This window comes from Falco rusticolus, chromosome 6, assembly GCF_015220075.1.
Source record: "Falco rusticolus isolate bFalRus1 chromosome 6, bFalRus1.pri, whole genome shotgun sequence".
Classification (NCBI taxonomy): domain Eukaryota; kingdom Metazoa; phylum Chordata; class Aves; order Falconiformes; family Falconidae; genus Falco; species Falco rusticolus.
Window position 1 is genome coordinate 16,187,829 of NC_051192.1, and position 13,701 is coordinate 16,201,529.

The 13,701-nt window shown below is 52.5% G+C and overlaps 1 protein-coding gene across 1 annotated transcript; it reads right to left on the bottom strand.

The window, feature by feature from the left end:
* Window positions 1-3,197: 3,197 nt before the first annotated feature.
* MCM3 (minichromosome maintenance complex component 3) lies at window positions 3,198-13,701 on the bottom strand. The gene is made up of 17 exons (XM_037392696.1): window positions 13,404-13,701; window positions 13,075-13,187; window positions 12,370-12,578; window positions 11,944-12,074; window positions 11,009-11,247; window positions 10,517-10,625; window positions 9,672-9,825; window positions 9,016-9,147; window positions 8,362-8,570; window positions 7,662-7,836; window positions 7,349-7,475; window positions 6,875-7,025; window positions 6,567-6,707; window positions 6,240-6,343; window positions 5,104-5,186; window positions 4,668-4,743; window positions 3,198-4,429 (listed from the first exon to the last, which is right to left on the bottom strand). The coding sequence occupies exons 1-17, from the start codon at window positions 13,482-13,484 to the stop codon at window positions 4,231-4,233; spliced, it is 2,433 nt and encodes an 810-aa protein (XP_037248593.1). The 5' UTR covers window positions 13,485-13,701; the 3' UTR covers window positions 3,198-4,230.

Consider the following 13,701-nt stretch of genomic DNA (forward strand, 5'->3'; position numbering starts at 1 on the left):
GCCATCATCTGCCAGTATTAGTAGGAAGATATTCTTTTCTCTTACCCAGCTTGCTAATCAAAGGGGTGACCAGTGCTGAACCAAGGACAAATCCCTGTGGGAATCCTGCTCTGTTCATCCTCCCCATACCACAAGTACTCTTATCTAAGCGTGTCTTTTCCAAGCAAGTATTCACCCACCACCTCCTAATTTCATTACTAGAGCACCTTTTTAGCATGCTTATGAGAGTTATGTGCAACTTAGGCACATAGGCTTAATACGGCTCAAGATAAAATACACCTACAGTCCATCTCCTAAGCACAAATCCCATTACCTGTCAAGGAACGTTAGATTGGCTTGGTACGATTTACCTTGTAGTCTTGCCATCCCTTTACTGCATGTACTGCATATTAACGTTTGCTTGATTATCTCTTCCTGCAGTTTTCAGGGAACTACACCTTTCCTTAGTTTCTCCTTTTCTTTCTCCCATTTTTTTTTCCCTCTTTCCAGTTTGCTGCATCCATCCTCCAAGATTTCCCATAAAAAATCCAATATATTGGCTCAGTTCAGCTGATCTCTGTGATCTAAAACCAAGGCACCTGGAGCTGTGCTTGGCAATTTAGGTTTGCTTAAGACTCAGTAGAGAGCCACAGGCACAGTTAATCTTTATTAATCTTAATGCCAATTAGCCTTAACTCCTGCAGATGCTTAGACTTAGTCCCATCTAAATCGAATAAAATTTGTTTCACCCAGTTTGCATTACATATTATTTTTTCAAGATTTAGTAATCTTTTGCCAGGCTGTCTTCCCACAGGATCTTCCTATATAGCCCCTAACATTGCTCAAGCCAGGTTTCTTGAGAATTACTATCTTTATTCTATGGTGTCCTTCCTTTTCTTTGTAAGTATCATAAACTCCATCATCATTTTCATCCATTCCAGAATTTTCTATCAATTCTTTTCCATCAGCAAGAATGAAGCCTGGAAACAAAAGATAACAGCAATTAATATTATACAAATATTAGGAAAAAAAAAAAGTAAATTATACAGTTGCAAAGACTGTTTTCTAGAACTGAAACCAAATGGCACAGCCTGGCTATGTTGCTTGTATGAAAAGCTCCCAGGCTCCAAAATGAAGTGGCTATATCACAACTGCTCTTTGGCCCACGCATATTCCTGAATCATGGCCAAAACTTGTTTGGGAGAGGGCTAGTTAAGCCCATCAAAAAAGTGCCAAGGACCAGTCAAAAAATACAGCTAGCTGAGGTGCAGTGCCCAAGTCTGTGCCCTGTCACTGTTTATTTCATTAGAGCAGATGTGGCTTCAGTGTCCATGTGGCTGAGCATCCAAAAACTGGATGACCTCTGGAATATCGCCGATTCAGGCTGTTGGTCAGACTCAGCTGATCCCCACAAACCTCTCTGCCTTTGGGATTTGTACGTCCAGATCTTCCATCCATAGGGTTAGTTGACCACTCGTTGCCAAAACAATTTTCTTAATGTTGACAACAAGCTGATGCTGCTTGCATCCCACTCCTTCCTTCCTCTCTCCCACCTACTCCCACCATGGCACCTCCTGCCTGAATTCTTTTGACAGGGATGAGGAAACCACTCACTGGTTTATCCAGACCAAAACCTGATATGGAGCATTCGAGGGTACGTTTCTTTGGCCTGAACACAGCCCACGTGGGCCAGAGAGCAGCTAAATGAAGAAGCTGCCTTCCTAAGCATTCTCAGCCCTTGTGGTACTGCTGCCTATACATCCTCACAAACATCTACCTGCTGCCTTCCATTTCCTACGCTACTGAGTAGTTACAAGCTCCCTTTGCATAGACCTGCCCCTGTCCCCTTGTAAAGCAGGGATCTGCTCTTGCACTCAGGAGCAGGGATGCTGGAGGACCTGGTGGCTGCCAGGTGGCTGCTCTGCTCACCAGTTCCCCTACCAACCCTCCCACGAGCTATGGACCAGCCACAGACCCACCAGCCAAGTCAGCTTCTCTCCAAGGATCGTGGATTTGTTTTTCGCTTACCAAAGACCCCTCTCCCCAGGGCCTGAGCAACTGCAAAGGATACCCCGAGGTGGCCACCAGCACATGGGGGAGGTAGATAACTACATCCTACCATCCGAGGCTGTGATATCTGCAAGACGGTAAAATGAACCCAAGATTTACATCCCCTGGAGCGCCTCCTGGTGTCCCATCATGGGAACTACAGCATTAGCAGTTCCCCAGCTGCGAGTACAGGGAAAACACAAAGGCCTCAGCAGAAAAAGGAGGTGGCTCCAAAAAGCTACTCTCACCAAATGCCCTCCCTGATTCCTGCTGTGAAGCGCGAAGAGCAGCAGCCCCCGAAAGTCAGAGAGAAGCAGAGGGGAGACAGGGAGGTGACAGTGTTCCCACTCCTACAGCAGGGCAATGTCAGAGCTGCAGAAATTCACAGGGAACTTCTGATAATCAAAGCACCCAAGCACCTTTCCAGAAGAAAAAGTTTGGTTCCCTTGCCCACAGATGAGTTGGTGTGAATATACCACCTACACCCTGAAGAAGATACCTGAATATTTTTGGCCCCTTGCTCCTGCCTGGGGGCTTTGCAGCACACAGCCACGACAGCAGTGGCCATGCAGAAGCAGAGCATGCTGGCTCAGCTTCTGCATAGCAAAACACTGAGACAGAACAACTCTGACCATCTGCATTTAACTCACCTTCACCAGTCTTTGCAGTTTCACAAGCCATAGGTCTAAGGGCACTCTGTAGAAGTGCAATGCATCCTACCAGAGATCTTTAGGAGGTTAAAAACATGCAAAATCCCTTTCAAACCTAAAACTCTGCTATCACAGCTGTGCTGGATGAGGGCAGCTCAGAAATCAGGCTTTTCTAATTCAACAGGTCTGTGTGCAATAGAAAATCGAGGGTGTCTCCCCCTCCCTGTGCAATGAGATGCTACCCCGTCCTTTTAGGCACCAGGACACATAGCCCCCTGGCCACGTAGCTGCAGTGGGAGAGGCAAGAGCTGCCCACATTTATTACCCACCCACCCCAAGGGTATTTCTGCAAAGTGCCTGGTCCACCAAGGCAAAGGCAGTGTGGTGGGAGAAGGTGCCCAGCCCCGTCCCTGAGCCCAGAGGGGTCCTGAATGCTTTCTGTAGCAGCACAGGGCCCCAGAAGACTGCAGGGATGCAACGCCAGAAGTGGGAACGGTTTAAATCCAAGTAAGCAACAAGTCATGGTGGAAACAGTATCTAGGTATTTTTATTATTCAAATCAATATTCATGGCATCCAGAAAAAAGGGCACAGGAACTGTGCCAGTGCCCAGAAATGGGCAGGGACATCAGCAAACAGCTTGTGCTGTTCAGGGTCTTCTCCAAAGCTTCACCTGAAACTCACCAGGACAGAAAAAAAAAAACCCACTAAACAAAGCCAAAAAGATTTCCTCCCATTTGTGGTGGTCCCATTATATTCATACAGGCGTGATCCCAGATCAAAGGCAGGAGCAGCTGGAGACCAAACCCATCTGCACCAGGGACAGATCCCCTGGGCAGCTCAGAGCATCCCAAGTCCTTCCCACCTGCTTGGGGCCAAAACTCCTGGAAGGACTGTGAAATCTAGAAATCAGGTTGCCCCATGGGTGAGGAGCAGATCAGACTACACTTGCCCCTCCATTACCACAGATCCTGCACGAGATGGGTAGGAAGAGTGGGGGAAGTGGCTGGTCACAGACAACAGGACAGGCATGAGGTATCTAGCATTACTTGTGAGAGAAGCAGATCTAGGATACATAACTGAGGAAAAAGGAAAAAATTAAAAAGAGGGTGGGAGAGTGGGCATGGGGGTGGGGATAAAAGCTTCACTACTAATAGTGGTGCTGTCATGTTGCCTCTTACCACCACAGCTATTGACTGTTGGATTCCTAAAAACAATTTTTTTTATCCAAAGGCTGGAATTATTACCAGCAATGCTAAAAACAGTATGTTAAGAACACTGATAATCTGCACCTAAGCCTTTCCTTTTAGCTCCTTGCAGAAACCAACCTCTTCCCAAATACCCCAGTTTGAAGACAGCAACAGTAAGAACTTCCAGAGCTCCTGGCCTTTTTTGGTGCCAGCAAAGCACAGTGAAGGACTGTAAAGTGCGCAGACTTGAGCTCCCCAAAGTTCAGCTCAGCCAGGAGAATAGTTCAGGAGAGAGTTGAAGGCAAACATGAAGAGTCTCCAGACTAAGACTCCACAAGAACTTGGGCTCTTCCACCCAGAGGCTCAGATTAAGAAGATAATGTCATCAGACACCATGATCTGGTTGTCTTCCTGCATGTGGGCCAATGCCACCTTCACTTCAGCCAGCGAGAAGGGCTCAGGGTTATCACGGTTGATGGACTCCATCACATTCTTCAGACCCACAGACTGGGCATGGGAAGCTTTGAAGACCTCCAGGAGAGCAGCTTTGAATGCTTTCAACCTGGTCAGAGAAGGGTGATTACTTCTCACCTTGGAGACCACACACACACGCAAGTCCATCCCTTTCCTTCCCAGCCCAGGATGCCTCAGCCCTTTACCATTTCAGCTGCAGCACCCAGCAGGAAAGCCAAAACCGGAGCTGGAAGCACCCACCACAGATGCATCTTCAGCACCAGACAACAGCTTGGACCCACCAGGGTGGGGAGGGACAGACACCACCACCCTCAGCCCCCACTCACCTTGGCTCAGCCAACTCCGGCTTCTTCACTTCACCAGCAGCTGAGGCTTCGGGCGTCTTTGGAGCATGTGCCTGAACTGGAGCAGAAGGAAGGGTTACCTCCAACCTGCCTGGTGTTCAAGCACCCACAGAGCAAAAGCACTTGGGCTTTAGACAGGGTGGGCGATGCCAGACTCCCTCCCAATGTTGTTACTTCTGCAGCAGTTTGGAAGTGGAGGGGAAAAAGTTAATCGTCAATACTAACTCTCCTGGCCCACAGAGCCATGGAAGGTTTAAAAAATTAAAAAAAATAAAAAATAAATCATCTTAATCTGTGGAGCTGGACAGTGCCACATCACGCCAGGGACACCAAGTGACCCCAGGGCATGCAGACCCACCAGGGCAGAAGGCAGCAGCACCCTCAGGAGCCAGGTGCCACCAAAACCCCAGGGACTCACCCTCCGGCATCAACTCCTCGGTGTCACTGAAGTCGTATGGGTCATAGGAGCCTCCCTTGTCTCCTGTGCGTGCCTTCTTTCTCCTGGGTGTGAGAAAAAAACGTTACCCCTGCTGCAACTGGACTGCAGATCTGAAGCCCCCCCTGCCCCAAGTGCCTGGAGATGTCTGGCCAGGACCACACCTGTGGCTCACAAGTGAACCCCCCTCTGGCTGGCCACAAATCCCTGCCCATGCCACAGGACCCAAGGTGGTACCAGACTGAGGGCTGTGGCTGTCATCAAATGTTTGGGTTGGAATGCACCTTCAAAGATCATCTTGTTCCAACCCCCCAGGGCCCCCTCCCCCCAAGCCCAGGCTGCCCCCAGCCCCGTCCAGCCTGGCCTTGAGCCCTGCCAGGGATGGGGCACCCACAGCTGCTCTGGGCAGCCTGGGCCAGCGCCTCACCGCTCCCATCATAAAACTTTTTTCTATGACGGGAGCAGCGAGGCGCTGGCACAGGCTGCCCGGAGCAGCCGTGGGTGCCCCATCCCTGGCAGGATTTTTTCCTATGTCCAATCTAAATCTACCTTCCAGGGGGGGCGTCTCACCAGAGCAGAGCAGAGGCGGGGGAATTGCCTCCCTTGACCTGCTGGCCATGCTGCCCAGGACACATTTTGACTTTCTGAGCTGCAAGCACACATCACCAGCTCATACCCAGTTTTTCACCCATCAGTATCCACGCCCAGGTCCTTCCTCGCAGGGCTGCCCTCAATCCATTCGTCCCCCAGCCTGTTTTGATACTGGTGGCTGCCCCAGCTCAGACGCAGGACCTCGCACTTGGCCTTTTTGAACTTCATGAGGTTTGCACAGGTATTAAATAGTCTTGGTCCCAGCACGGACCCCTGAGGGACCCCACTCGTTACCAATCTCCATTTGGACATCGAGCTGTTGACTGCAACTCTTTGGACATGGCCATCCAGCCATTTCCTTACCCACAAAATAACCATGTCCCGCTACCACAAACTGGGAGTAGACAATCCATTAGGTTGATCAATTGTGAAGTATCTCCCCAAGGCCAGCACTGCCTCCTGCAACCTCCAACGAGGATGGTGCCCCTTGCATGACATGCCCCCCCTTCCCTTGTTCTGGCTCCTACCTGCTCACCCGGCACTCCTCCTTGGGCTGTGACTCCTCATCCTCCTCCTCGGTCTCAGAGTCATCCTCCACCTGCTTTCTGCGCTTCTTCTCCTTCTCCAGTACCTGTTTGGCAAAGACATGATGGACTCAGGCCCCTTTTCCACTGAAGCTGCTTCTAGGGGACCAACCCCAAGAGACCCAAGATCCCACCACGGTGGCCTCATCCCACACTATCACCAGGAAAGAACCCCACCGGCGGCACAGGGTGCTCACCCTGCGCCAAACCCAACTTTTCCAATGACAATTTTAGAACTCCCCCAGGAGACAAGGGACACCTTCAGCCCACCTTTTTGAAGTAGGCAAACTGCACCAGCTCCAAAGCTGTCTCAGCATCCTGTAGATCAATGGTCTTGCTCATCCTGGCCTTGGCGTGGGCTGTGGAGAGGCGGATCAGCGTCTCCAGGGTACGGGCCGTGATGGGGGAGGTCTGGGGGGGGAGAGAGAAAGGTGCCTCTGCAAGGCTGACCCCTATCACAGCATCCCACCTCACTAAGAGGGGTCACGTCCATGGTGGAAAACCCCCATAGGGAGAGGGGAGCCTGTGCCTCAGTTTCCCTCCTCCTAGCCTGGCAGGGAACTGCTCCCGGGGCTCACCCTGGCAATGTCCGAGTTCATCTGGCTCTGGCTGCGCAGGCGGGAGTACTCCTCAGCTATGTAGCTCGCTGACTCCTGGGTCAAGACAGGTTTAATCATCTTCGCCACGTGGATGTACTTCCTCATGAACTCCATGCTGACGATCTTCTCTCTGCAGGGAATGCACGCACACCCATGTCCTCCAAGGTGGGGACAGGCAAAAGGTGTTTGCAGAAGTTGGCTTCCCACTTTTTGCCCTTCATGGGCACCCAGGCATGTGGAGAATTCAGCTCCAGATGTTCCTCACCTGCCTGGCATGAGAGATCAAGCCCAGAGCAAATCTCCCTTGGCACCCTGCTCATGTACCTCCCCACAGACCGTCTGGAGCGTCACTGGCACCAGCCATCAGCCACTGGGTACGTAAGCCAAACCCATCAAGTCATAATGCTGGAAGCCCCTCCGAGAGCTCCAGGCAATGTGGAATGAAGGACTCACTTGCGGCGGCTGGGCCCGTGCAGGAGGTCATCATGTTTCTCATACACTTGAAGCTCCTGCTCCTCCTCCTGCATGAAGTCGGGGTCCTCCGTAGCCAGGATCTCCACAGTGCTGCCCAGGGGCATAGCTGGAGAGGGGAGGGAGGGCCACAGAGAATGGGCTTTTAGCTTTTAAAGCAACTTCCAAAAGCCACCACAAGCAGTCCTCCACAAAGCCAGGATGCTGAACCCGAAGAGCTGCCACCAAGGGGTGACAACCCAACGAGGAAGGACAGGCCTGAGCAGCAACAAGGCTGCAGTTAAAAATGACTCACCATCCCCATCCTGCTCACTGGGGTTGCGGTAGCGGTGCATCCGCAGGACATGGTCCGAGATCTCCCTGTCCTGCTCAGGGTCCATCTGGTCCAGCACAATGAAGAGCAGGTCAAAGCGGGAAAGCAAGGAGTCCTGCAGGCCAATGTTCTCCATGGGTGTCTTGTACTGGTCATACTGGAAGAGGACAATATAAGGGGTTACACAAGGCCCTCATGGGCCAGTCTTGGCTGCCAGGGAGGCTGAGAAGACCTTCTCAGGCCAGGCCTTAAAGGATGGATGTCCAGGCAGCTGGACACCACACTAAATCCAGCCTGCTGCAGAAGTAAGGCCTCTTTTCCCCATCCTGGAAGGTCAGCATAGCTCTCATTTGCAAAGAAAACACCTATTTTTTGTGATCCCAGATCAGGCACCAAGACTGGGGCATGTCACCAGGATGAAGGTCCACCAGGCTGTTGTGAGACACCCAGGCAGAAATGAGCCAGGGTAAGAAACCCCACAAGCCCCTCGCTCCTCCAGGAGGGCCACAAGCAGCAACAGAGACCAAACCAACCAGGTCTTCATTGCCCCACGGATCCAGTCCTAACAAGAACCAAGTCACTGATTTTGGGGGATCTTTTGGGTTTCACCAGCTGCCTCCTCCACCAAGATGGCTGCCAGCATCCTTCCCCATGGAGGGGACCAGCAAACACCAGCACTCACCCGGCCATAAACGGGGTTGGCCGCTGCCAGGACACTGCAGCGGGAGTTGAGGCGGGCATGGATGCCGGCCTTGGCAATGGTGACACGGCCCTGCTCCATCACCTCATGGATGGCTGTGCGGTCGATGTCTGACATCTTGTCAAACTCGTCGATGCACACCACTCCCCGGTCAGCCAACACCATGGCTCCTGCTTCCAGACGCCGTTCACCTGGCATGGGGTGGGAGAAAGAGAGGGTCAAACACCACTCAGCAGCCCACACATCTGCCCTGCCATTGCACTCCACCACCCCTGTGAGTAGGCTAAGCCTCAACGAGCAGCAGCATCCTTCAGAGCTGCCCACCTCCTACCCAACCTGACAGCAGAAGGACACAGGATGAGGAGCAAGCCCATAAGGAAGACAACAAGATCCAAGCTGCTGCTAGCCCTCACATGGGGTGCACCAAGTAGAAGAGGAGTAGAGAAGACCACCACCTAACAGAGCTAGAGAAAATACCCCTAAATACTACTACCATTGCCATAAAACTTCTGGATGGAGCAAATACTGCTAGAGTCGCTGCGCAATAAACAGCAGCCCTAGACCTCACAGAGTCCCTCCCAGGTATTAACAAGTATCTCCCTGACAGCTCCCACCAGGAACCAGCCCACCCCTCACCAGTTTCTTGGTCTGTGGTGACAGCAGCCGTCAGGCCAACACCGGAGGAGCCTCTGCCAGTGGTGGCAATGGCACGGGGCGCAGTGCTGAGCACATACCGCAACAGCTGAGACTTGGCAACGGAAGGGTCTCCTGAAATGGAGAAGACCACGTTTAATAACCACACATCATCTGGATACTGGCTCCAGTTTGGGGCTCTCAGTGCAGGAGCAGGTGCGGGGAAAACAGGCAAGAAGTGTGTTCATTCAGTCTTCATAAAATAAAATGATCAGATGATCTTCTCGCCTTCCTCAACGACTCAATGGGAGGAAACAGAGAAGATGGAGCTAGAGTTTAGAGAAGTGTATGGTGGTGGAACCAGAGGCAACGGGGACAATAGAAACCCAGGAAATGCCAGCTGGATGGTAGGATAGAGCCTACAGAGTTCATGGGATCCCATCCCTGGAGATGTTCAAAACCAAATGGACAAGTCCCAAAGCAACCTGATCTACCAGTGACACTGGCTCTACCCTGCGCACGTGTTTGGACCAGAGGCCTCCAGAGGTCCCATCTAACTTCAATTACTCTATGAAACTAAGTCCAGAAAAATGTTCCTTCATCTCACCCCCCCCCCCAACACCACCAACAGAGCGTGCCTCTGCCTAGCTTTTCCAGACCTATCAGCAAGATATTGATGTCTCCTCGGATGCGGCTCCCGTTCTCCAGGACCTTCTCGACCCCTCCAAGCAGCATGCAGAGGAGGGCCTTCTTGATGTACTCGTGCCCATGGATGCTGGGAGCCAGGGATCTTGCCAGCTGGTCAAAGATATCCTAAGGCAGAAGAGACAAAGCACAGCCCATCAGATGGACTGTCACAAGTAAGAATAAGAAGCAATACTCCACAAGTCCATTTCAGCACACCAAAGAAAAGAGCTTACTCCTATCGCAGAACCACACAGATGAAAATTATTTAGAAAGAAGACAACTGCTGGCCAGTTTTCATTCAACTGGGCTCTGAAGTCCTAGACCATCCTGACCATCACGTTCATCACTGGAAGCAGCAACCCCTGTGAAAGCAAGGCTCTCTCCGCTCCACGCTATGAGGCATAAGACCAGGTTGGGGCAGACCTCAGTATCTCATTCTGGTTTGGGATCTGAAGGGGAAAGAAGGAGGTGTTTCTCCTGTAGAGGAAATTCCTTGGCAACCAGCTGGCAGGATAAGGACACACACAACAAGGGCAGATCTCTGTCCCAGCAGCTATGCACAGCAGAGCTGCTAGCAGGCAGGAAGGATGCTGCTAGCAGTACAGAAGCAGCAACAAAAAAAAAAAAAAAAGGATTTGATCAAAGCCTAAGCAGAAAACTCAAAGAATGTGAGTGGTATAATCCAGCCACATTGCTAAGACAGCTGAAGAATTACTTGCAACCCAACAAGACACCTCCTTAGCCATGTGTCAAGCCTTAAAGCTGCTCTAGCTGCAATCTCACACCCTGATAAGCCCACCTTCTAAGACTTAAATACCTTGGAGCGACTCTTGCTGAACCTCTTGATCTTGGCCACATCAGCAGCAGAGTAGAGCGGCCGGACGTCTTTGCTCATCTGCTTCACATGGCAGGCAATGAGGATAGTCCTGGAGAAGGGACACAGCCATGATCAGGCCCATAGAGCCTATGCATCCCAGCAACAACACAGCAGAAACTTCCACAGAGTCATCATTTACCCTCAGAAGTCCTGGAGAGGGCTGGAAAGCTTTAAGAGCTGTAGCCCCCTCTATCTGACTGCACTGGGACATCAATGGAGCATCTCTAAGAGCAACCAACCTCTGTGCGCAGCTGGAGCCCACAGCTACACACTGATGCTGAGCAAGATGCAAACCACTTCCAAGTGATTTAAGCTAATGTTTGACCCAGTTGTGAGACGGCCACCTGCCTGCCCTAGATCACATCTTCCAGAGATGTGACTCTAGAATAGAAAAGGATGGGGAGGCTGAACTCAAGACACAAGAAGACTCACCTGAAAGTCCCTGAAGTATAACCACCTTTCTTTCCTGGCAGGCAGCGGTACGTCCCCACCACCTGGATGCGGTCCCCAGGTTTCACCTTGTCCACCAGGTCATCATCCAAAATAACATCCACTGAGCGTGGCAGCTGCCCCGCTGGTGCCTTCTCAGGCATCTCCTGAATGGTGATGGTCTGATGGTCCTTGTAGACTGAGAGGCCAAACTCTGTCTCCAGAGGGTTATTCTCTTCATCCTAGAGGAGGAACCCAATAAAAAGACTAGCACCGTCTTTCAGGAGCACAGAGGTGGGTCAGCTGAGCAGTGGGAAGACAGGCTGTATCACCCAACACACACAAGACTGCTGGAAAGGCTTGATTTATCAGGATTGCCAGAGGTTGGTGTTCACTAGCTCCACAGCCCTCCACTGCCTAAAGCCACCAACATCTATCACTGCTAGTCTGGATGGTCTCTCCAAGCCCTGTCCCTACTGCAGGCAGTGGTGACACACCATCCATGCAGCAGGCTGTGTGCAATGGGGACAAAGCTCAGGTCAACCTTCCACCATTCCCAAATATGGGGCAAACCCTCTACCTCTACCCAAGGGTGCATAGAGCCTCCAGGACAGCACAGGCAAGCCCACGCTGACATGGGTCCCAGGAGCAGTAAGACTGGCTGACAACCTCCCAGAAAAACACACTACAACAGAACCAAGATCATAACTAACATCTTAACTAGCAGGTCTGGTGACCTTGTGTCAGCCAAGACTTTCTTCATATGTTCCTAGTAGCTCTCTTGGATTTTCTCACGTGTGATGTGTCTTCTTTCTATTCCATGGACTATGCTGGCAGAGGGAGAAGGGATGCACAGGGATTTGAGCCCCAGGCTCCGAGCTGGTACATTCTCCCTGGAGGAACCTGCCAATACTTCCCACAAGGTTACTTCACCTCACCTTTGTAGGGTAGACAGAGCTGGATGGGAAAGCATCCAGGGAGGTCAGGTCTGTGTATCGGCGCTCAATAGTCTTCTTAGTAGCTGGGCAATAATGGACACTCCGGACAATCTTCGGACGAACCAGAGAGCCTGAGGTTGGAAGAAAGAGGAGTTAGGGCAGGGATGTCCCACACCTCTGTCAGCAGACAGTCCTCAACAGGGTCTCCAATGCTAAACTGCACTTGGGACACAATCCACTGCCAACCACGGCCAGGATTTGCTGAGCTCAAAGACCCTCCCAACACTCAAGACTTTCTGCAAAGCCCACTGTCACCTTTGCCCAGGTTTCCAGGCCGTACCACAGCTCCTGGTGGACTCCAGCCCCTCTGCAGCAAACACCTGGACCCACCACCCCTGAAGCCCCAGGGTCTCCCTCCAGTCTCACACTTTGTCACGATGCCCTCCACACAGACAACACAGCTGAGGAAACAGGCCGTCAGTGTCCGTGGTGACACGTGCTTCGAGCCAAAGCTGCCCTCCAGCCCGATGTAGAAGTCCTCATACTGCTTGGCATAGGTGGCATCAACAGAGGCAACGAAATCCTTCAGGGCACGCTGGAAGGCAATCAGCTCCTCAAAGGCGTTGCTCAAGAGCCTGCAACAGAGGGAGGTGATGATGCAGACCAATCAACCCCTTCTGCCTTCCTCCTCAATAATTTTCCCATGCCTTTATGTGCTCCACAGGTTTCCTAGGAGCAAGAGGTGAAAAGACGCAAAGCCCGTCATAGCTCTGTGTCAGGTCCACTGCCACAGATGGAGCTGAACAAACTCAACCACATCTGCAAAGCCTCCCATGTCCCTGAGCAGACTGGCAAGTCTGGTCCAAAACATCCCCGTGCATCCTAAAAAAAATGAGTTCATTGATATCGTACAATGAAACCCAGCTTGCTGCAAAAGGTTTTGGCAAAACCATGCGTTTGCCAGCTTGGAAGGGATGGGCGTCACTGGGGAAAATGGCAAGTCCACATTTTCCATAGGATCTGGTGCACAGGACAAGGTCTGGCCCTTGCTTGCCACATAGGACCTGCAGAACCAGGACTGCTGGACCCCTGAAATCCCGCCGAGGGCGAGCCCCGGTGCCCCACACCCACCGGCTGGCCCTCTTCTCATTCTTCCGCCGCAGGTCGTTGATGTTGACGAGCAGGCGGTACTGGTTGTCGCTGATCATGTCCCGGACTTTGCCGTGATAAATCCCTTGGTCTTCCTGCAAGAAGCGGGGGGGGGGGGGGAACCACCAAAAAAACAATTCGTTTTGCATGTCCGCCTGTCTGAGCCATCCCCACCCCCACCCGGCGCCCATTCCTGCAAAGCTCAAAACCCTTCACACCCCACCGAGCAAGCAGAGGTGGGGGCACAGGGAATCGCTGCTGCCCCACCCCGGGGGAAGGGGGGGTGGATGCAGCCCCGCTCCCGGCCTCACCTCATCGTCCAGGAAGTCGAGGTAGTCGCGCTGCGCCTCCCGCAGCTCCGCGTCCTCCAGCCCGCCCGCCGGCGCCGCCATGCTGCCGGCCGCTCAAGGAATCCGGGGTCGCCGCGGGGATCCCGCCGCCACTGCAGAAGCTGAGGGAGGCGAGGCGAGGGGAGGCGAGGGGAGGCGAGGGGAGCCGGCCCTGCCCGCAGCGGCCCCGGCAGCGCCCGCGATCCGACCGGCTGCGATCCGGTTCCCCCCCCGCAACAGCCGCCGCGCAGCTGCGTAGCGCCAAAACCGAGCGCCTTTC

Bases quoted from the DNA above. Each gene is read 5' to 3' on its own strand.
- MCM3 (XM_037392696.1), bottom strand. From the start codon at position 13,484: ATGGCGGCGCCGGCGGGCGGGCTGGAGGACGCGGAGCTGCGGGAGGCG. The intron at 12,579-13,074 runs GTGGGTGTGGGG...CCTCTGTTGCAG, and splicing joins AATGAGAAGAGGGCCAGCCG to GCTCTTGAGCAACGCCTTTG. The intron at 7,026-7,348 runs GTGAGTCCTTCA...CATTCCCTGCAG, and splicing joins CACGGGCCCAGCCGCCGCAA to AGAGAAGATCGTCAGCATGG.